Source organism: Chiloscyllium plagiosum, unplaced genomic scaffold (assembly GCF_037043375.1).
Source record: "Chiloscyllium plagiosum isolate Xiang-an unplaced genomic scaffold, Cpla_swu_hap1 HiC_scaffold_33, whole genome shotgun sequence".
Classification (NCBI taxonomy): Eukaryota; Metazoa; Chordata; class Chondrichthyes; order Orectolobiformes; family Hemiscylliidae; genus Chiloscyllium; species Chiloscyllium plagiosum.
In genome coordinates, this window is record NW_028270171.1 from 11,106,679 (window position 1) to 11,129,731 (window position 23,053).

The 23,053-nt window shown below is 45.0% G+C and overlaps 1 protein-coding gene across 4 annotated transcripts in view; it reads right to left on the minus strand.

Annotated features, from left to right (window-relative positions):
- mybpc2a (myosin binding protein Ca) overlaps positions 1 to 23,053 on the minus strand; it is an 86,748-nt gene that overhangs the window by 33,033 nt on the left and 30,662 nt on the right. For all 4 annotated transcript variants that reach the window (XM_043679656.2, XM_087978273.1, XM_087978272.1 and 1 more), the window contains exons 10-20: positions 19,790 to 19,846; positions 18,274 to 18,443; positions 16,888 to 17,020; positions 14,551 to 14,675; positions 12,077 to 12,182; positions 9,855 to 10,021; positions 6,613 to 6,778; positions 5,902 to 6,008; positions 4,507 to 4,536; positions 4,009 to 4,151; positions 684 to 843 (exon numbers count right to left, since the gene is read on the minus strand). In XM_043679656.2, coding sequence (XP_043535591.2) covers positions 684 to 843; positions 4,009 to 4,151; positions 4,507 to 4,536; positions 5,902 to 6,008; positions 6,613 to 6,778; positions 9,855 to 10,021; positions 12,077 to 12,182; positions 14,551 to 14,675; positions 16,888 to 17,020; positions 18,274 to 18,443; positions 19,790 to 19,846 — 1,364 coding nt within the window. The remainder of the gene's footprint in view (positions 1 to 683; positions 844 to 4,008; positions 4,152 to 4,506; positions 4,537 to 5,901; positions 6,009 to 6,612; positions 6,779 to 9,854; positions 10,022 to 12,076; positions 12,183 to 14,550; positions 14,676 to 16,887; positions 17,021 to 18,273; positions 18,444 to 19,789; positions 19,847 to 23,053) is intronic.

Here is a 23,053-nt window from a genome sequence, read left to right on the forward strand (position 1 = left end):
TTGTCGGCTTGTCAATGTAACTACCACTGCTCCTCACTGGAAGCTCAACAGAATTAAGGGTCACTAAGAGGGGACCAAGCATTCAGAGTGCTGGATGGCCTAAAGGTCTCAGATTCCCTTCAGAGAGAACTGCATAATTTCCCAAGGCAGGCCTCCATGGGACTCTGACACCATTTGATTTGGTTGCTCGGCCATTTCAGAGTTGTCGCATGATGGCATTGTGGGTAATCCTACACCACAGAAGGTTCAAGAAGGTGACTCATCATCACCTTCTCATGGACAAACAGGGAAGGGGCAACAAATTCTGGCCTTACTGATGACAAATTCCACAAATGTATAAATAAATAAAGATTACAAACAAGTTATCCTGAAAATTATAAGTTTCCTTCTTTAACCAAAACTTTTCCAGAGCAGACAGAAGTTTGAAATTGGAAACAGGATGAGGATCAAAGTTTAAATTCCGAGAGTTGAAGTTCATTGATTACCTCAGGAACTAAAACCTCCATGTCTCTACAAATTGGGAAATATTTCTGGTGTTTGGAATTTTGCTCGAAATCTTTTCTCCAAAATCCAGATTGTTGGCTGCCCAATTACCCTCTCTTTTCTGATCAACATTTTTGCTCCTTTTGCTCTAAAACCAATGCATCTGTTCCTACCACATTGCCCATCCCTCAGACACCTACCAACAACTTTGATAAAGATGACGGCTTTATCTTCCCCCGCTGGGTTCTGCACCAGAATGTTGTATTTTGCCTCATCTTCTCTCAGTGCACCCTCCAACACCAGACTGCTGATATTGTTCTTTGTCTCAATACGTAGGCGTCCTTCTACATCTGTGAGTTCCTAAACATGAAGTTAACGAATCAAGATACTTTCTTTGATTGCACCATCTTGTTAGCTTAATCATAGAATCCCTCCCGTGTGGAAGCAGGCCATTCAGCTCATTGAGTCCACACTGACCTTCCGAAGAGCATCATACTCAGACCCCCACCACCTCCCCACTACCAGAGGACACAGCTTAAAAATACGGGGTAGACCATTTTGGACAGAGATGAGGAGAAACTTCTTCACCCAGAGAGTGGTGGCTGTGTGGAATGCTCTGCCCCAGAGGGCAGTGGAGGCCCAGTCTCTGGATTCATTTAAGAAAGAGTTGGATAGAGCTCACAAGGATTGTGGAATCAAGGATTATGGAGATAAGGCAGGAAAAGGATACTGATTAAGGATGATCAGCCATGATCATATTGAATGGTGGTGCAGGTTCGAAGGGCAGAATGGCCTACTCCTGCACCTATTGTCTATTGTCTACCCCTGCAACCTTGTATTTTCAATGGCTAATCCACCTAACCTGCATATCCCTGGACAGTACAGGGCAATTTACCATGACCAATCCGCCTAACCCACACATCTTTGGACTATGGGAGGAAACCGGAGTACATAAAGACATTGGGGGAATGTGCAAACTCCACACAGAGAGTCGGTGAAGGGTAGAATTGAGCCCAGGTCCCTGATACTGTATTGTAGCGATGCTAACCACTGAACCACAGCGTGCTGTTGAACTAGTTTGGGACCTTGGTTACTCCATCAGTTCCGACCCCAACGTTAAACTAGCGTCAGTTTTAAAGTTGGTGGACAACAACTGTGGTTCAGTTGGTTTGAGGAGGTTGGTGAGCACAACTGTGTGGACTCTTTGAGGAACCGTACTGCAGGGAAACGTACTCTTCAGTCCAACCAGTCCATGCCGACCTTCATCCCAAACTAAACTAATTCGACCTGCCTGCACCTGTCCCATATCCCTCCACACATTTCCTATTCATGTTCTTATCTAAATGTATTTTAAACATTGTAACTGTGCCCGCATCCACCACTTCCTCAGGAAGTTCATTCCACGCACAAACCACTCTCCATTTAAAAAAAATTGACCCTCAAGTCTTTTTAAAAATCTTTCTTCTCTCACCTTAAAAATATGTCCCCAGTTTTGAAATTCCCCATCCTAGGGAAAAAAACACCTATTGTTCACTTTATCTATACTCCTCATCATTTTATAAACCTCAATAAGATCACCCCTCAACCTAGGTGAAAGAAGTCCCATCCTTGTAAATCTTTTCTGAGCCCTCTCCAGGTTAATGATATCCTTCCTAGAACAGAGCGACCAGAATTGCACTTAGTACTCAAGGAGAGGCCTCCCTAATATCCTGTACAACCTCAATGTGATGTCCCGACTCCTATACTCAAAGGTCTGAGTAATGAAGGCAAACATGCTAAACACCATCTTAACTACCCTATCTATATATGATGCAAACTTCAAAGAATTATGTACCTGAACCCCTAGGTCTCTCTGTTGTACAACACTACCCAAGGCCCTACTTTTAACTGTTTAAGTCCTGACCTTGTTTGCTTTACAAAAATGCAATACCGCACATTTACCCAAATTAAACTGCATCTGCCACTCTTCACTCTTCAGAGATTGGATCAGTTACTACAATGTTCACTGGAGTTTAGAAATGGTTGGGGTGGGGGTGGGGAATCTATAAAATTCTAACAGGACTACATGCTGGATGAATGTTCCAAATGACTCGGGAGTCCAGAACTAGGGGTCACAATCTAAGGGTGCAACAAAGGCCATTTCGAGCTGAGGTGAGGAAAAGATTCTTCATCCAGACAGTGGGTGTGCCAAAACATTGAGTGTTGCCAGGAAGAAGTTAAATATAATTCTTAGGGCCTTAGGGATCAAAGGGTACAGGGTAGAAAGCATGAACAGGGCAGCATAGGAAGAGGGGAAATTATCGGATGATCAGCTGTGATCATATTGAATGACAAAACAGGCTTGAAGGGCCAAATGGTGTCCTCCTATTTCTGATGATTCAAGTTCCATGAAGTCTAGGCCGACAGCTCCAGTCTTACTAAAGAGGGAGAACTACACAGTCGATGGTGGTGGATTTTAAACAACAACATTAAACAGAGCCCCGTCTTGCCTTCCCTTGGGCATACAGAGCACCATATTGAAGTGGAGTGGGGTAGTTCTTCTTGGTGGCTAATGTTCATCCTCAAGCAACATCATTAAAATTAGATAACCTGGTCATTATCACACTCATTTAGAGAAAGCTTTCTACAAACAAATTGGTTTGTCTTTATTCTGTATTTCTAACTGTCACAACTTCACTGGCTGCATAATGTTTTAATATGCTCTGAGATATGCATGAATTGTTATGGAAATGCAGTTTTTTAATAAGTCATCCATCTGGCAGTCACTATGGGATGTAGTCAGACTTCAATATCCTGGAAGGCTCAGGAATGAGAGTCTGGAGCACCCAGGAGGTGGTTATGTGGCCTACTGGATAAAGGCATCTAACTATTGGATAAGACATCTGACTTCAATGTTAATCAAGATGTTATTGGAGGTCTGCAGGTTCAATTCTTGTTGTGATCACCCTTTTAAAGTGAGGTTGAGAAAAACTTCTTCACACAGTGAGTAGTTCGGGTCTGGAATGCACTGCCTGGGGATATGGTTGGGGCAGGTTCAATTGAGGCATTCAAGGGAGCATTGGATGGCTTTTGTGAATAGTAACAGTGTGCATGGATATGGGGAAAAGGCAGGAGATGCCAACTAGATAATAGACCCGAACTGGATAATAGATCCTGACTAGATAATAGATTCAGATTAGACAATATTTAGGGACTGGATAGTAGATCAGACTGGATAATAGAGCCAGACTGGATAGTAGATGTGGATTGGATAGTAGAGATCCAATGCGGGCACAATAAGTTGACTGATCTCCTTCTGCACTGAATGATTCCGTGACTCTGCTGATGTCCGGAGGGTCCCAGGAGGTATCCAGAGGGTTCTGGGAGGTGTCCAGAGGGTCCCAGAGGGGATCTGGGGCTAGAATCCAGGGAGCCCAGGCATTGGAGGATTGCAGGGTGTGTGTATGTTCAAAGTGCATTGAATCAAATGGTCAATTACAAACAAAGAAATTAGTTGCCCCAAGAGCATCTGAGGGAATGACTTACCTGGTCAGCCTTGTACCAGGTAATAGTGGGAGGGGGCTCGCCACTGGCATCAGCATCCAATCGGACTTTGTTCCCTGCGACCACCACAATGGTATTCTGGGAAACCACACTGCCTGTGCAGTCAAGGTGGATCTTCGGAGGCTCTGTATGTGAAAAAAATCACATTTCAAAAAATGGACAGAGACACAGGAAGACACGATCCCAGAGAGGAAACATGAAAAAAAAAAATCAGATAAAGAATTAAGCAAAAAAGAACAGAAACAAGAGGAGAGAGAAGGAAGAAAGAGGGAGAGAGTGGGGCAAAGAGAGAACAAGACTCTTGTTTTCAGAAGCAATTACAATTATATTTCTCAGATTATGCATTCACCTTCGGACAGAGGTCCTACTCAAGACATGACAATCCATTTGGCTGATCACTCAGTTTAATTTTAAAATGCAAACACAATACTGCAATGGAACGACTTCACCACAACATTCAAAACCACATCCAAAACTCACCTTGGCGGGGGACGTAGTCGATTTTGATCTCTGGAAGACACAAAGAGAAAGGGAGAGTGAAAATAAATTGGACAGTGAAACCAGACATTGAGCTTGGTTGCTGTTTGTTGTTTGTCAATGAGCCAAGATAGGAGCTTCGGAGCAACAAGAAGCTATTCAGCCTCTCAAGCCCATTCTACTGGTCAATGACTGAACTCCATGCACCCATTTGGTTCAATGATATCATTATTGTGATTTCCTGAATATCATTCACTGCCAAAACTCTCATAGTTAGTATTCTTTAGCTTATTTTGCTCTTCGTAGGTGAGACCTCCAGCATCTGATCACCTTTTGTACAAAGCGCTTCCTGATTTATCTCCTGCCTCTGCTTTTAGGAGCAAGTGAGGTCTGCAGGTGCTGGAGATCAGAGTCGAGAGTGTGGTGTGGAAAGACACAACAAGCCAGGCAGCATCCAAGGAACAGGGAAAGTCAACATTTCGTGATGAAGGGCCAATGCCCGAAATGTCGATTCTTCTGCTCCTCAGATGCTGCCTGACCTGTTGTGCCTTTCCAGCACCACATTCTCGACTCTGCCTCTGCTTTTAGTTCATCCACTAGTCCCAGACTCCCTCCACAATGGAAAAAAAAACTCTCCATCCATTCTGTTCAAAATTCTGGAAACTTTAACCAAATCACTGAAAAATCATCCAACCCCAGGGAAAACTGGCCTCACTTCAATAAAACCATCTCACAACCTAATCCTCGGATTCACGGGAATATTCCAGTGAATTGAGACCTTCTCTCCTTCCAAGGCTGATGTATCTTTGCAAAGGCATGGTTTTCTAAATGAGGTCCAGCTAGGGCTCTGTATACCTGCAGAAACACACTCTGCCACACTCTGCTTGCCCCATCGCTTGCCCACCTTTTCCTGGGAACCCCTCTATAATGGTAACTTGCATAAAATAAATGGAATATTGTACTGGCAACCTTATTCTGTAGGCTGCAAATTATCCATCTCACTATCTTGTGACTAATATCACATCATCCAGAATCGTTGAACAGTATAAACCTTTGGTTTGTTTACAGTGCAGTATCTATATCCAAACACAATCCATTATAGATTGTACATACCCATTCACAATCTTATATATAGGATGAATATTTAATCATGTTACTACATAGATTGTATTTTCCCATTTACAGTCCTGCATATGGAATGTGTACCCAATCACAGACCTCTTTAGATCTTATATACCCATTTACAGAGCTGTACATATTTAATGTACCCATTTACAGTCCTCTATATGTTGTGTGCACCCAATCACAGCCTGACATACACAATCTATACTCATCCACAGTGCTCAGTAGATTGTGTGCATTAACTGATAGAATGGGAGCTAGTGAAGTGGCCCGTACCTAAAAAGTTGAGCTTGGCAGAGATGGAGAGAGCATAACCATCTGGAATGAACGTGTAATCGGCTTCATCATCCGGTGTGATGTCATCAATGACCAGCTTGTGAAACCTGTGGGGAGGAACAAGGATGAGGCAGTGTGACTGTACAAGAGCTGGGGACGTGTTTTGGATCAGCACACATGCCAGAGCTGGGAAACCCCATGATACCAGCAGCTCAACTGGACACCAGGAACGTTACGGTGTGAAGGGAATCTGCTGGACGTCCTTGCACTTCGGGCATGACCACCCCAGTGGTGTTCGGGGGAAGAAAAAGGTTGAAGCTTTTAAAAACTTTTTAAAGGACGGGGTGCACGTGCATGTGTTTACTGAGCCAGAGTAGCGGATGGAGAAGGAGATAGTGATATGATTAGCATCTAAAGGGAAGAAATTATCTTAGAAAATGCCACTCTATGGTAAAACTGTAGTCATCAAACGTACTGGAGCAGATGGATATAATTTTCCTTCCTTATTTAGAAGGAAAACTGACTGTGATATCCGTATCTAGTTGCCATGTGTCTACTGACGACCACTCAGACCAGTTAAAGCTCGGAGGACTGGGCTGGGGGGGTCAAGTTGGCCTGACCCTGCAGATTTGGCATTTGGAGGGAGACTGGGGAAGGCGAAGGAATCCAGTGGATCACTGTGGTGAGAAAGGGGATGATGGTGGAACCTACCTGCCCTTATGGGTGATGTGAATGCGCTTGCTGGGCTTGACCTCAATCCCGTTCTTCAGCCACTTGCCTGTCACCTTTTCATCCGAGACCTCACATTTAAAGACTGCCTGCTCCTGGGCCTTCAATGTCAGGTCAGCGAAACTCTGCAACACCTCCAGGACCTTGTCTGAAACACACATGCAAGGAAAAGCACATAACCGGTTGATTCCAAGCTTGCCTCTGGAAAATAAAAACTACTTCCTCTCTTGGCAGCTCAATACCCCAAGACCTTGAGAGCAGCCCAGTGAAGACAATAGACACGAGACAATAGGTGCAGGGGTAGGGCAGGTGTGGAGGCATCTATTCTCACTGCAATCCCCGAACACAATGCTGAACTGATGTAGCAAAGACAAGGAAAGAACTGTACCTTCAGCCAAAAGCACTTCACAACCAATAACGTTCTTTTCCAGCATCACTAATGAATTGATTTATTATTGTCAACATGTACCTGAATACAGTGAAAAGTTTTGTTTTGCGAGCAGTACAGGCAGATCATACTATACAAAGTGCATCAGGATAACAGAACAGAGCGAGGAATACAATATTACGGTTGCAGGATAGGTGCACAGAGAGCGGGGTCAACATTAAATTTAGTTTGAGAGGTTAGTTCAAAAGTCTAATAACAGTGGGGAACCCCTCTATAATGGTAACATTGTTCTTGGATCAGTTGTCGTTCTATGTTACAGTGCAAGGAACACCATAAGCAATTTGTACCCAGCAAGCTCCCACAAGCAGCACTGCACAAATGACCAGTCATATGTATGGCTGTTATCTGTACACATTTGTCAGATATTAGAGATAGGAACTGACATTGACTTTAAAGACAGAGTTCTCCTTATACACAGATTAAAGTGCGATTATTCAAACTATGGAGAGCTGGTATCAACACAGCAAGAAGGCAGCAGTTGGATCTCTTTCTTGGAGGCTGACTGTGTTATAAATTATAGGCTGGGGAGAATTCCCTGCGCTCCCTCAAAGTATCGCAGAATCCCTACAGGGTGGAAGCAGGCCATTCAATTGATTGCGACCACATTGACCCTCCAAAGAGCATCCCATCCAGACCCAGCCCCTTACCCCGTCACACTGCATTTCCAATGGTTAGCCTGCATGTCCCTGGACACTATGGGGCAATTTCCCATGACCAATCCACCCTAACCTGCATATCTTTGGACTGTGGGAGGAAACTGGAGCACCCAGAGGAAACCCTTACAGACACCGGGAGAATGTGCAAACTCCACACAGACAGTCACCCGAGGGGGGAACTGAACTCGGGTCCCTGATATTGAGAGATAGCAGTGCTAACCACTGAACTACTGTGCCACCAGAGAATCCTCTGCCTTTCCATGAAGGTAGACAAAGCCCTAGTTTAATGTGTCATTTGATAGATGGCACCTCCAGCAGCACTAGACTGCCTTAGTAACTCATTGGAGTGTCCAATGATGTTGTTTATTTGCGCCAAAGTTCTGGATTGAGGTGTGAACTCACACGCTCGGAGATGGGGACACAACCATTGAACGACAGCTGAAGATACTGATGAGTGAGTGAAAGGTTGCAATCTAATTGCAGGGTTCAAGTGGCTTGTATGTATACAATCCTTATAGAATCACAGAACCCCTACAGCGTAGAAAGAGGCAGTTCGGCCCATTGAATATCTGAGAAAACTATAGAATGGTTACAGCACAAAGGAGGCTGTTCAGCCCATTGTATCCATGCTGACTCCCTGTAAGAGCGACTCTCCTTCTTGGTATGGTTTAAATCCATGTCCTCTAATTACTAACCTTCAGCCAGTGAGAATGTGTTTCTCCCTGTTTAAACAAGAGGGGCAGCGTGTAACAATAATGTCACTGAGCTAGAGATTGAGGTGATTGCTCTGGGCACACTGCAACTGGAGGCTATAATTTCCAGAATTCATAGCTAGTCTCAATCATGGCGATCACAAAACGATTAACCAATTACTGTACAGAAACTCATCTGGCTCACTAATGTCCTTTAGGAAAGGAAATAGAATTATAGAGATGTATTGCACAGAAACAGGCCCTTCAGTCAGAATTGTCCATCCCCCCAGATTAATCGAGTCCCAGTTGTCAGCATTTGGTCCATATCCCTCCAAATCCTTCCTATTCACATATCCATCCAGATGCCTTTCAAATGCTGTAATTGTACCAACCTCCACCACTTCCTCTGGCAGCTCATTCCATACACGCACCACCCTCTGCATGAACAAGTTGCCCCTCAGGTCTCTTTTAAATCTTTCTCCTCTCACCTTAAACCTGTATTTCTAATTTTGCACTGCCCTGTGGAAAAGACCTTGTCTATTTGTCCTATCGATGCTCCTCACGATTTTGTAAACTTCTATGAGGTTACCCCTCAGCCTCCGATGCTCCAGGGAAAACAGCCCCAGTCTATTCAGCCTCTCCCTACAGCTCAAACCCTCCAACCCTGGTCTGCCATTTTTACCTGGTCTGGCCTAAATGTGACCCCCAGACCCACAGCAATGTGGTTGACTCCTAACTGTGGGGAGAAAGTGAGGACTGCAGATGCTGGAGATCAGAGCTGAAAATGTGTTGCTGGAAAAGCTCAGCAGGTCAGGCAGCATCCAGGGAACAGGAGAATCGACGTTTCGGGCATAAGCCCTGAAGAAGGGCTTATGCCCGAAACTTCGATTCTCCTGTTCCCTGGATGCTGCCTGACCTCCTAACTGTGGGGAGAAGTGAGGACTGCAGATGCTGCAGATCAGAGTCGAGAGTATAGTGCTGGAAAAGCACAACAGATCACAGCCGATTCCTGATGAAGGGCTTTTGCCCGAAACATCCAATCTCCTGCTCCTCGGATGCTGCCTGACCGGCTGTGCTTTTCCAGCAACACACTCTCGACACTGACTACAAACTGTCCTCTGAAGTGGCCCCAGCAAGCCTCTCAGTTCAGAGGAAATTAAAGATGGGCATCAAAATCCAGATGTTGCTAATGATGTTCACGTCCAACAATCCTCATAACTGGAACATCTCAACTGAACCTTCATTAAATTTTGACAAAAACTGCATCACTATTCTCTTTTGAATGATATGTTGGACAAACACTACCAAGTGTTCATTGATGCCTGTGCTATTCTCTGCTGACTAACGTTTGAGTCTCCTTTATTGAGGTTCAGGACGGCTCTAAGTCACCAGCCTCCCCTCCGCTCCACGCAGGTTGCTAGAACGTACCTTCCACAATCAAATCAGCTTCTGATTCCCCTCCGTTAGTCGCAATCTTATAGCGGCCTGCATCCTCCTTGGTGGCATCATTGATGATCAACATATGCTTCTGCCCACTCTTCTTAATACGGTACTTCAAGGAATCTTCTCGGGTCAACTCTACCCCATTCTTTGTCCTGATTAAGGCAAAAAAAGTACAGTATGATGAACACTGCTGCCTTAAACACTGGAAGTCCTTCCCTCAACTTCAACCCCAACCCTCCAGCTTTTATCTTGACATCTCCAAGTGGATTGGTGTCCAACCTTTTTCACAGTTCCACTCACTGCCATTGGGATGTTACTTGGTGTTAAAGGCAATTTGTTGCTGTCATAATCACGACGGCACAGAACAAGGCTATTTGGCCCATCAAGACCATGCCAGCTCTCTGCAGAATAATTGAATCAATCCCATCCCCCCCGCTTTTCCCTCCAGGCCTACCTCCCTGTGGTATCACTCAGTTTCCTTTCGATCTGTGTTCACAGTCATTGCCAAACATTATGTAATAAAGTTCTTCCTCACATCTCCCTGCATCACTCGACCAAAGCCTTAAACCTGTGTTGCCCTAGTCTTTATACCTGCTATTGTTCACCATTATCACTGACCATAAGGAGACCCTAAGATTATGTTTTAAATTGATAGAAAATTCAAATGTCTGACGTGCAAAGAGACTTGGCAGTTATTGTGCAGGATTCTCACAAGGTAAACTTGCAAGTTGAATCAGTAGTTAGGAAGGCAAATGCAACGTTGGCATTTGAGAGGACTTGAATATAAAAGCAGGGATGTACATCTGAGGGTCCATATGGCTCTGGTCAGACCACATTTAAAGTGCCATGTGCAATTTAGGGCCCCATATCTCAGGAAGGATGCACTGTCCCTGGAACGTGTTCAGAGGAGGTTCACGAGAATGGTTCCAGAAATGGAAAACTTAACATATGAGGAATATTTGAGGACTCTAGGTCCTGGAGTATATGTAAGTTTCTTGATTGTCAAGGGGATCAAGGGTTAGGGGGAGAAAGCGGGAGAATGGGGTTGAGAAACTTATCAGCCATGATTAAATGGTGGAGCAGGTTCGATGGGCTGAATGGCCTACTGTTGAATCTGTTCCCAGCACAATTTCAGGTTTCATATTTCAGTTCCCTCTTCCCCTCAGCCACCCTCCACTCTCTTTAGAAATCACTTGAAATCCATCGTTTCTGATTACTGACCTTCCTGCCACTACAAATAGTTTCTCCTTATCTACTCTTTCAAAACGGATCATAATTGCAAACATTTCCATTGTATCTTGAGTCTTCTCCATTCAAAGGAGAGAAACCTCTACATTTTTGCACTCTCAAAGTTTATCCAAACTTAGCCAAAGTCACAGGTGAAGAATTGCTGCAGTCCTTTCAGTTTAGGTGGATCCACATTGCTGTGAGGGAGTGGATTCCAGGATTTTGACCCAGCAACATTGAAAGAACAGCAAGATATTTCTAAGTCAGAATGGTGAGTGGCTTAGAGGGTTTTTTGTGTGTGTGTGTGTGTGTGTGTGGGGGGGGGGGGGGGGTTGGTGTTCCCGTGTATCTGCTGCCCTTGTCCTTTGAGATGGAAGTAATTGTGGTTTTGGAAGGTGCTGTCTAAGGGGCCTTGGTGTCAGGTTCCTTGAGTGTTGTTGGAACTGCACTCATCCGGACAAATGATATGCATTCCCTCACACTCCTGACTCAAGGCTTTGGTGAGATTAGATTAGATTCCTAACCAGTCCACACCGAGCCTCTGAAGAGTAACCCACTCAGACCCATTTCCCTTTCACTAATGCACCTCGCACTGTGGGCAATTTAGCATGGCCAATTCACCTGACCTGCACATTTTTGGACTGTGGGAGGAAATCGGAGCACCCGGAGGAAACCTATGCAGATGTGAGGAGAATGTGCAAACTCTACACAGACAGTTGCCCGAGGCTGGAACCAAACCCGGGACCCTGGTGCTATGAAGCAGCAGTGCCAACTACTGAGCTACCGTGCTGTCCCTCCCGTGAGATATGAGGTGTGGTAACCCCCAGCAAAATATTCCCAGCCTCTTACCTGCACTTATTGCCAAAATATTTATACGGCTGGTTCAGTTTAGTTTCTGGTCAATGGTAATTGAAAAGAGTCCTCTTCAGGAAAGACGGGAGAAAATTGGGTGGGGGTACGAGACAAGCAAAGATCCTCACCAGACTACGACTGCTCCTTCCTCTGAGACCTCACAGTCAAACTCAACCCGGTCATCCACAAATACATGTTGGTCATCCAAGGGGACAGTGATGACGACAGGAGGCTCTGGGAATAGAAACAGACCAATCAGCATTGACTTTCAGGAAGGGAGAAGGTCAAGTTCTGCCAAGCATTTAGACTGGGAGATGCGAAGAAGGTGGATTCTCCTCACGGACCAGTCAAAACTATCTTAAAGCTCTCATCAACATCCATGCATCTGATGGATATTACAGAGAATGCGTATATAGAATATAACACAATAATGAGGTAGTGTTTCAGTTATTATTATCTTAATCAATACGTTTACAAGTTTTGTGTCATACCTATGGGACAGGTAGAGTTCAAACAACTGTGCTCCTAGTCCAGAGATTGGGACACTACCACTGTACCACAGAATTGTAATCATTGATCAATCTATTTGGACATTTTACGGAAACTCAAGAACAAGGTGGGGTTAAACCTGGATACTGTTCAAGTGCATTGCATAATTGAGTTATATCCTAGCTAGTTCATCGAGTAACATGAAAGCCAGCGTTGACCAATCGACAACAACAGCCTGGTTTTTGCCATTCCCAGTGCACCCCGTGTGATGTCAGAGGGCTGAGAGTTCAAGCTCCACTCCATGGATCTAGACTGACCCTAGCGCTGAGGGAGTGCGGCACTGCCAGAGGTGCTGACTCTCAGAGGCAAGGTATTGAACAGAGAGCTCTCCCTGGAGATGAATGCAGAAGATTCAATGGGCCTCCATTTCAGAGAAAAGTGAGGGGACGTTTCCCTCCACCATGTCTTGACCTCAGCCAATATCATATCAAAGAAGAGATGATCACTGGTCATTCTCACACCACTGTTAGCAGGAACTTGCTGCGCGGTCACAAACAGCTGGCATTCCCTGGATTGCAACTGATGACCATGCTTCAGAAAGTACTTCCGTGGTTGCTCTGGGTGGTGTCGGGGTTGTGGGCAGGCATTACGTGTACATCCACGCCTCTCCCATATGCGACTCCCATCCTTTCCCCTACAATCCTGTCACGGCTAGATGCACAGCCAGGTCACATGGGTCAGAGGTGTAGCCATCATCATTGAGCCATGTGACCTGTGGGACCACATGTCCCGCCCCCTCCTCAAGGGAGGGATGGTTCAGAGAGGGTCAAGAACAGAAAGGACAGGGCTAGATCTTCCCAAGCTTTTCCATCTCAGACCTCCTTCGTGGAGTGTTTCCTGATTTCCATCCATTGTCCCAACTTCTGGGAACAACCTAAGAAAGGCTATGTCTGTCCCACTCCAAACCCATTTGTCTTCTTTTGCGAATGGATGGTGGATTATTCCACTTAATATCAAGTGAGATCAATTCAGCTCTCAGGCAGTATCAAAAAAAACAACTGATTGCCTTTCAAGACGTTGTTAAACTTGAGGGTGCAGGAAAGATTTACAAGGATGTTGCCAGGGCTGGAAGGTTTGAGTTATAGGGAGAGGCTGGAGAGGCTGAATAGACTGGTGCTATTTTCTCTGCAGCATTGGAGGCTGAGGGGTGACCCCATAAAGGTTTGTAAGATCATGAGGGACATAGATAGGGTAAATAGGTAAGGACTTTTTCCCAGGCTAGGGGAGTCCAACACTAGAGGGCACAGGTTTAAGGTGAGGGGGAAAGATTTAAAAAGGACCTGAAGGGAAGTGTTTTCACACAGAGGTTGGCGCGTGTATGGAATGAGCTGCCAGAGGAAGTGGTGGAGGCTGATACAATTACAACATTTAAGAGGCATCTGGATGAGTATATGAATAGGAAGGGTTTAGAGGAAAATGGGCCAAATGCTGGCAAATGGGACTAGGTCAGCTTGGGATGTTTAGTCTGTGCAGATGCGTTAGACCGAGAGGTCTGTTTCTGTGCTGTATGACTCTGTATCATGGCAATTCAGAGAAGGTTCACTAGAATAATTCCAGAGATGAAAGATTTGTCTTATGAGGAGAGATTGAGCAGTTTAAGCCTATACTTGCTCAAGCTTAGAAGGACGAGAGAAGATCTAATGAAGGCAAAAGATGCTAAAGATGACAATGTTGAAGTAGAGAGGATATCCCTCATGTGGGACAATCTGGAACAAGAGGTTGGAGCTTTGTGATAACGAATGACAGATTTAAAACAGAGATGAGGAGGGATTATTTTTCTCAAAGGATCGCAAATCTATGGAAATTACTGATGGATGCTGAGAAGTTGAAGAAATCTATGAAGGAGATAGACAGAATTTTAATTAGCAATTGGTTAAAGAGTCATGGAGAAGGTTTAGGAAAGTGGACTTGAGGCTGAGATGAGATCAGCCATGATTGTATTAAATGACTCAAGGGGATGAATGGCCTACGCCTGCTCCTAATTCTTTCATTCAGTTAAAACAAGGGATACTTCAGCGGACCCAGGTCCCAGCAGTGCTACAGTAATACTCACCCCTGACAAAGAGGTCAGCCACACACTTATCATCACCCACGATACACTCATACTCTGCATCATCTGCCAGTGTGCAGTTCTTAATGGTCAGAACCCTCTTCAGTCCGATGATCTCAAAGATGAACCTGCCGGAATCGAAAAAGCAAGAGTCAGCCTGTGAGATTGAAAATGCAAAGTGAGAAAAATGAAGAGCTCCCTTGAAACAGCTGACCCAGAGAAGCTCGGACCTGAAGCTGGAGGCAGAAAAGTATGTTACACGTGTGAAAGGCTCACCTACAACTACAACCTGCATTCGCAGCATAGCACCTTTGGCAATGGAAGATGTCTCAGGACACTTTGAAGTAGTGACTATCAAATGTAATTTGAGATCAGAAGGAGCCTTTAAAATAGGTGACCATCGGGTTTATCAGTTAAAGGATTAAGAAGCATTTTAAAGGAAGAAAGGGAGATGTAGACAAGGTTGAAGGATAGAATTCCAGATCTTAGGATAGCCTGAACTGTCACTAATCTTGAAGTGATTCCAATTGGGAATGCATGAGAGGAAGTGGAGGAGTGCAGAGTTCTGTAGGTCGAGAGGATGTATGAGTTGAGATAGGTAATTGTTATAGACCAAACCAAACTCCCACAATATATAGTGGGCGGCACGGTGGCACAGTGGTTAGCACTACTGCCTCACAGCGCCTGAGACCCGGGTTCAATTCCCGCCTCAGGCGACTGACTGTGTGGAGTTTGCACGTTCTCCCCGTGTCTGCGTGGGTTTCCTCCGGGTGCTCCGGTTTCCTCCCACAGTCCAAAAAGATGTGCAGGGTCAGGTGAATTGGCCATGCTAAATTGCCCGTAGTGTTAGGTAAGGGGTAAATGTAGGGGTATGGGTGGGTTTCGCTTCGGCGGGTCGGTGTGGACTTGTTGGGCCGAAGGGCCTGTTTCTACACTGTAATCTAATCTAATCTAATCTAATATATTCAGAAGGTAGTCTTGACCCTAACTTTTTCTTAATTTAAAGGTAAGGGTAAGGTGCTGTGTTCCAGATGCAATTCGATTGGTCAAACTACTTGGCATTAAGCAAAATGCACCTTGTTTATACACTGTAGTTAAAAGTTAAAATACAACAAAAGAAAGAAGAAACTGGAATAATTAACTCTATTGGAAAATTAACAGAATGATAGATTATTCAATTACTAAGCAATAACTGTTCCAATATGATAACATTCTATCAACATGCCCTTGGCAAAAGGCAAATTCAGTAAAATAGTGTCACACAGGTAATTCTCCAGTCCAGGAGAGTGTGTGAGAGTGTGTGAACGAGAGAGAGTGAGAGAGAGCAAGAGAGAGCAAAAGAGAGCAAGAGAGAGAGAGAGCAAGAGACAGCAAGAGAGCAAGAGAGCAAGAGGGAGAGAGAGAGAGAGAATGTGTGAGAGAATGCAAGAGATGTACTGCAGCTTTTAAACCCTGCTTCAAACCCCAGCAACTGCTACTGAAACTAAAAATCCTGGTTCTGTGGGAGCTTGACTCCACTCATTCAGGCTGCTTCTATTGTTTAAAAAAAAACAAAGCCTCACAAGGTTTTACTTTAAGGGCTTACAACACAGCTTGGTGCCTCAGCCTTAAACCTCTCTTCGAACAAAATGAAGAAAAAAATACAATGTCAGGCTCAGAATTCAATGGAAGTAGTTGTCATGGGGACCCAAAAGAATCACGAGGCACAGATTTCAGCCTGTGAGGTGAGAAATGGAGACCACACATTCAAGAAACCAAATAGGGCCAATTCTCCTGAATGCTGGTCCACCAAAACTCTGTAACATAACTGTTCCGTCAGCTGCACTGTTCGCCTCTCGGTTCTCCCCATTCCTGGTCCCAGGAAGTGAGGAGTGTGAGACATGAGGTGTACAAACTGAAAGCCAGACACCAGAATAAGGACATGGAGTCTCGGCACAATGCCAATCCAAAATTGAGAAGGACAGCCGTAAGGTTAGTCCATACTTGCACTAAAAGAAAGCAGGGCTAATGGAGTGCCAGTCCTCGGGTTGCCATTGAAATCAGATGGCTGCACCAAAGCTGATGCTTTCATCCATCCCTGAGACCTTGAAGACCAGAAATCGAGGTTAAAAGGCCCAAAATTCGAGGCAGAAATCAGAAGGTGGGGAAACAAAATTGACTTGGCGAATTGCATTACATCACCAACCTTCAGTGAAAGTGAAAGCAAAGGTTGACATAGGGTTTTCACATTGTAAAACAAAATTGCAAAGTAGAAGAAAGACTAGAAAATGGACAAAAGATCCATATGCAAGTTCCTACTTTACTGCTACAGTCAAGTGTGGCAAATCAATTCTGACATACCTGGCACTTGGTCTGATTTCTTTCCCATTCTTCAGCCACTTCACATCCATGTTGTGTCCTGCTAGTTCGATGGCCATTCGAATCTTCCCTCCTTTGTCCACCTGATACGCACTCTCCAGCCTCTTAGCAAACGCTGAGGGAATTTCCAAGAAAAGGGGAAAAAAGTAAAATAACTGTTTTCTTGAAAATTAAAAAATTAATATTAAGTCATAAATATCATTTTCAGTCAGGTTGATGTGGGGACATGCTGGTATCGTGGTTATGTCACAGTGTCAGTAATCCAGGCAAATGGGTTCAATCCCACCATAGCAGATGGTGAAACTTAAAGAGTTTTATAAAACAAATATCTGGAATAAAAGATTGGCCCAACGGCAGCCATGTAACTGCAGTTCGAAACCCATATGGATCACTAAGGAAATCAGTCATCCTTCCCCAGTCTGGCCTACATGTGAATCTAAAGCTAGAACATTACCCTAAGGTTCTGGATTTCTGGCCTAGTGACATTACCACCAGCCTCCTGCCTCTTCCTATTGGAAGAAAAAAGGTCTAGCAAACACACAATACAAGCTTCTGAGTTTAAATATCTGTTTCCTCAATGCCTTAACTGGACAGAAAGGGTGCAACATGTTTCTCACACAATGAAGTTCCACAGCTGAACTGAATTTGAGCTGCTGGCTTCCAAAAGGCAGGTAAAGAGGCTATAACAAGGAAATTTGCAGAGGAAGTCAGCTCTCAAGGGTGGAGGGCTGGGGCAGAGGGTGGTGCACAGTGGGATTGGGGGGGGAATGGCAGGTTGAGTATTGCACAGCGGAATAATCTTTCACTGAACCCAGCTGGTTCCATTGCACAGCATGGAACTGGGCAGAGTGTGTGGAGTTGGGAACCAAAATGGCAATTGCTATCCTATTTACCTCATAACACCAATGGCAATCAATATCCCATTTACCTCGTAACCCCAATTTCCAGATTAACGGAAGTCTTTTGTCAGAATCAAGCCATTGCTTCAGACACCAGGCAGTAGGCCCCACTATAAAATGCATTCACGGCCCTGCAGTATTAATTTGGCAGTGAAGAATCCAACTTCACTTTGAGGTCTTTAATGTCCAGTTTACACCAGGAGGCAAGGATGGATTCTTGTGATGCAGTGGCAGTGTCCCTACCTCTGGGCCAGAATATCTGGATTCAAATCTTTCTTACTCGACGTCTGAATAGGTTGATTACCTGTGCCAGGCATCGAAATTTGGTTTCTATGTCGACTAAAATCTTTGTGTGGTTGTTTCATTGTGGGGGAGGGGGATGCTGTATCTTCTCGTCTTCTTGTTCCAAACTCCCTCATTCCCCCCTCACCCCATAATCAGCTCTGGCAATGGTCAAAGATTTACTCACCTTCACTCTTCTTCTCCACCCTCTTTTTCTTCTTCAGTCTCTTCAGCATGCCACGCAGATCCGTGATGCCATATTGGAAGGCTATTTTCTCATAGTCACAGGGCTTGGCATTTTTCAGGATCTCCCAGACGTCAACCTCTTCCTTCGGAGTTTCCTGAACTTTGACCTCCCTGTTTTAAAGATAACAAAAGCCAGTGATGCCAAGAGAAATGTAGCACTGTCAACTGAATTTATAATTCTTGTGTTGAGTATGGGGAAGTGTAGTTTAGTTTCATTTTAGATTTGGCCATGTGGGAAGTCAGTTTAGTTTATATACATTTTAATGAGGTTTTAAATCTTGAAGTGAGGAACTGGGGTTTAATAGTTCAGTGCATTAGTGGGGAAAAAGTTGTGACATTGGTTAGTGACAAGAAAGATCGAGCCATCCAGAAAGCGAGTCATTCTGTGCCCATGAGCGACAGAGAGCAGAAAGGAAACCGATTGCAGCTGTCCCAGCCTGGGTTTGAACAGAGGGCCTCAATGTGGAGCTGGTGATAGCTCCTCACTCAGGTCTAGCTGTATAGGGTATTGCTGGAATAAATGGAAACATGTTACCACAATGCCTGAGGACCGTAGGGCTGCCTTTTCATTAGACAGAGAGACGATTGCCAGTGGTTTAACCTGAGGCTCACCATGCCTCAGGCGATGGGAGGGGTTTGGAATGAGGGATGTTCATGGTAACCTTAACTGGTGCGGGAATTGAACCCACGCTGTTGGTGTCACTCTGAATCACAAACCAGTGAAGACAATGGGGAACAACACTTCAAAAATACTTCATCGCAGTTCGAGACATCCAGAGAGGATAAAAGGCACTATGTAAATGAAAATCTTTTGAGGTGAAGGCTAAATGGATGATATGGAAAGAACACAAATTAAGGAAGAGAGAACAAAAAACTGACTTTTCCTTCAGTTATGGAACGCAGCATTTGACAGCAAACAAGATTTGTTTTGATATATAGCTATTGCCTAGGTAAGCATAGCAACCTCAATCATCCTTCATCCTACTGGGTGAGATATCAGGCCCAAGTAAGGAGCAAGGGGAACTTCCTTTGAATCTTCAGCAACCCCTCGAGGAGACTGACCAGACCGCATTTCAACATCTTCCTCTGACAATTTTATTTTCCTTTGTGTCACCATAGTCTTTAGAGGGGGAGGACTGGTGGTGGTTTAACCTGATGACCACCTCATCAGAGAGGATAAGGTTGAGAAGGAGAGTCCTTCATTGTAACCTTAGCTAGAGATGGGAATTGAACCCATAGCTGTTGACATCACACAGTTTTGCAAACCAACCATCCAGCCAACTGAGCTAACACAGCCCTCTATCAGCAGTGCATCTTAGTGTCAGCCTAGATACACAACTAACTTTCCCAGTCTGAGACCATCACTCTCTAGTTCAGAAGCAACAGTCCTTCCTGCTCAAACTGATACTTAGATTTCAAGGATGCGCTTATAAGAACACAATTCACTCCACTCCTACCTCTTCTTCAGCAATCCGCTGAAGTCCAGCTCCCCAGCATCATCTCCAGCAGCAGCTCTGAAAGACAAATTAGCACAGCTTCATTTAATAATCAATGTCTTTCTGACTCGCATTCTGATAATGCCTTTCTCTGTAAAGCTCTCTGCTTTCCCTCCACAGGTGCAGACTCTGACACAGAATTTACGGTTCATCTGATGCTGGTGTTATATTCCCACAGGAGTCTCCTTCTAATCTTCCCCATTCAATCCCATCCACATGGCCTTCCATCCCTTATTCCATCCTGGGTCTATTTAGCTTCCCTAAACTATTCCCTCAACTATTCCTTGTGGGAATGAGTGGCACTTTTTCATCACTCTCTGGATGAAGATGTTTCTTCTCAACTCTCTTGTTGAGTTTATTACCAACTGTGTTACACAGTCCAGGGGTCACAGATTAAGGATGCAGGGTAGGCCATTTAGGACTGAGATAAAGAGAGGTTTCTTCACCCAGAGAGTGGGGAGCCTGTGGTTCAGGCCAAAACATTGAATGTTTTCAAGGGGTTAGATATAGTCCTTAGAGATGAAAGGATCAAAAGATCTGGGGGAGAACGCAGGAACAGGAGCCCACCCCTTTCCGCCTTCCGCAAAGACTGTTCCCTCCGTGACTACCTGGTCAGGTCCACGCCCCCCTACAACCCACCCTCCCATCCTGGCACTTTCCCCTGCCACCGCAGGAACTGTAAAACCTGCGCCCACACCTCCTCCCTCACCTCTATCCAAGGCCCTAAAGGAGCCTTCCACATCCATCAAAGTTTTACTTGCACATCCACTAATATAATTTATTGTATCCGTTGCTCCCGATGCGGTCTCCTCTACATTGGGGAGACTGGACGCCTCCTAGCAGAGCGCTTTAGGGAACATCTCCGGGACACCCGCACCAATCAACCACACCGCCCCGTGGCCCAACATTTCAACTCCCCCTCCCACTCTGCCGAGGACATGAACGTCCTGGGCCTCCTTCACCACCGCTCCCTCACCACCAGATGCCTGGAGGAAGAACGCCTCATCTTCCGCCTCGGAACACTTCAACCCCAGGGCATCAATGTGGACTTCAACAGTTTCCTCATTTCCCCTTCCCCCACCTCACCCTAGTTCCAAAATTCCAGCTCAGCACTGTCCCTATGACTTGTCCCAACTTGTCCTACCTGCCTATCTCCTTTTCCATCTATCCACTCCACCCTCTCCTCCCTGACCTATCACCTTCATCCCCTCCCCCACTCACCGATTGTACTCTATGCTACTTTCTCCCCACCCCCACCCTCCTCTAGCTTATCTCTCCACGTTTCAGGCTCACTGCCTTTATTCCTGATGAAGGGCTTTTGCCCGAAACGTTGATTTCGAAGCTCCTTGGATGCTGCCTGAACTGCTGTGCTCTTCCAGCACCACTAATCCAGAATCTGGTTTCCAGCATCTGCAGTCATTGTTTTTACCTAGTTGATTTTAACCCTACTGCGAGACCCAAGTTAGATGCCCAGCCATGATCATACTGAATGGCTGAGAGTTTTGAATGGTCAAATGGCCTACTCCTGCTCCTATTTTCTATGTTCCTGTGTTTAACGGCCTCAGTTCAGGTCTCCTCCACAAGCTTCCCTCTGTCTAACCTAATCATAGAAACCTCTCTCAGGTTAGCCCTTAGCCTCCTCTTTCGAAGAGGAAAACAAGGACTCCTATTTATGTCCTAAGAGAGACATCTCACTGAGGTGTGGCTTCATTAACGGTGGCCCCCTATACTGCATCAACCCTTCCTCTGTGGCTGCAGACAGTCCTGGTCAGGTTCAAGCACGATATCCCCCATGGCTGAATGACTAGCTGATTAGCAGTGTGTTCACGTGGGTAAGTTGTACTGACAACTGGGTGCTGCCACATAACAGAAGCTGCTGTTGCAGTGTCAAGTATTCAGTCTGGCAAAATCTGTGTTTAAATCACACTCCAGGACACTATGGTCAACGACGGCACATTCATAATGTGACCCAACAGGTTGAGTACCGTATCAGGTACTAGGCAGAAGTGGGTACTGCGGATGCTGGAGATTAGAACATATCAATCTGCAAATCCTTCTGACACACATCGATGGCAGCAGGAGAGGTTCCTGGATGGCAGCGTGATGGAAAAAACATGGCAGCCTTGACCATCGCTGTCTGTAGCTCCAGGCTACAACAATTGCTACAGCAACTCCAAACTCCCTCAACAAACTGTAACACAACACTGCCTCAGTAGCAGAGAGATTACTGGTGTTAATCAAATAAACATAAGTCCAAATCCTTCCATGGGAAGTTTAAGAATTGCATTCAGTTCAAAAAGATAATTTTTTAAAATTCAATCATGGGACATTAGCATCACTGGCTGGCCTTAATACTCATTGGAGTTGACAAGACTGAGGTGGAATCTGATTGAAAACTATAAAATTCTAACAGGGCTGGACAGGGTAAGTGAAGAAAAGATACCCCCAGTGCCTGGAGTCTCGAACCAGGGTTCACAGTCTGAGCAGACAGGGTCAACCTTGTATGACTGAGATGAGGAGAAATTTCTTCAGCTAGAAAGCAATGAATCTGTGTGATTAATTGCCACTGAAAGCGGTTGAGACCAAAACATTGACTATTTTTAATAAGGAGTCATAGAGATGTACAGCAAGAATCCAGACTTTTTGGTCCAACTCATGCGTACCGACCAGATATCCTAAATTACTTTAGTCCCATTTGCCAGCATTTGACGCATATCCCTCTTAAATCCTTCCTATTTAGATACCCATCCAGATGCCTTTTAAATGTTGTCATTGTACCAGCCTCCACGACTTCTTGGGCAGCTCAGTCCATACAAGCACCACCCTGTCCGTAAAAACATTGCCCCTTAGGTACCTTTTAAATCTTTCCCTTCTCACCTTAAACCTATTCCCCCTACAATGGGAAAAGACTTTGGCTATTCACCCTATCCATGCCCCTCATGATTTTATAAACCTTTATAAGGTCACCCCTCAGTCTCTGAAGCTCCAGTGAAAATAGCCCCAGTCTATTCAGTCTCACTGTACAGCTCAAACTCTCGAATCTTAGATTTAGATTACTTACAGTGTGGAAACAGGCCCTTCGGCCCAACAAGCCCACACCAACCCGCTGAAGCGCAACCCACCCAGACCCATTCCCCTACAACCCATTACCCCTTCACCTCAAATCTTTGTAAGTCTTTTCTGAACTCTTAGTTTCACAATATCGTACCTATAGCAGGGAGGCCA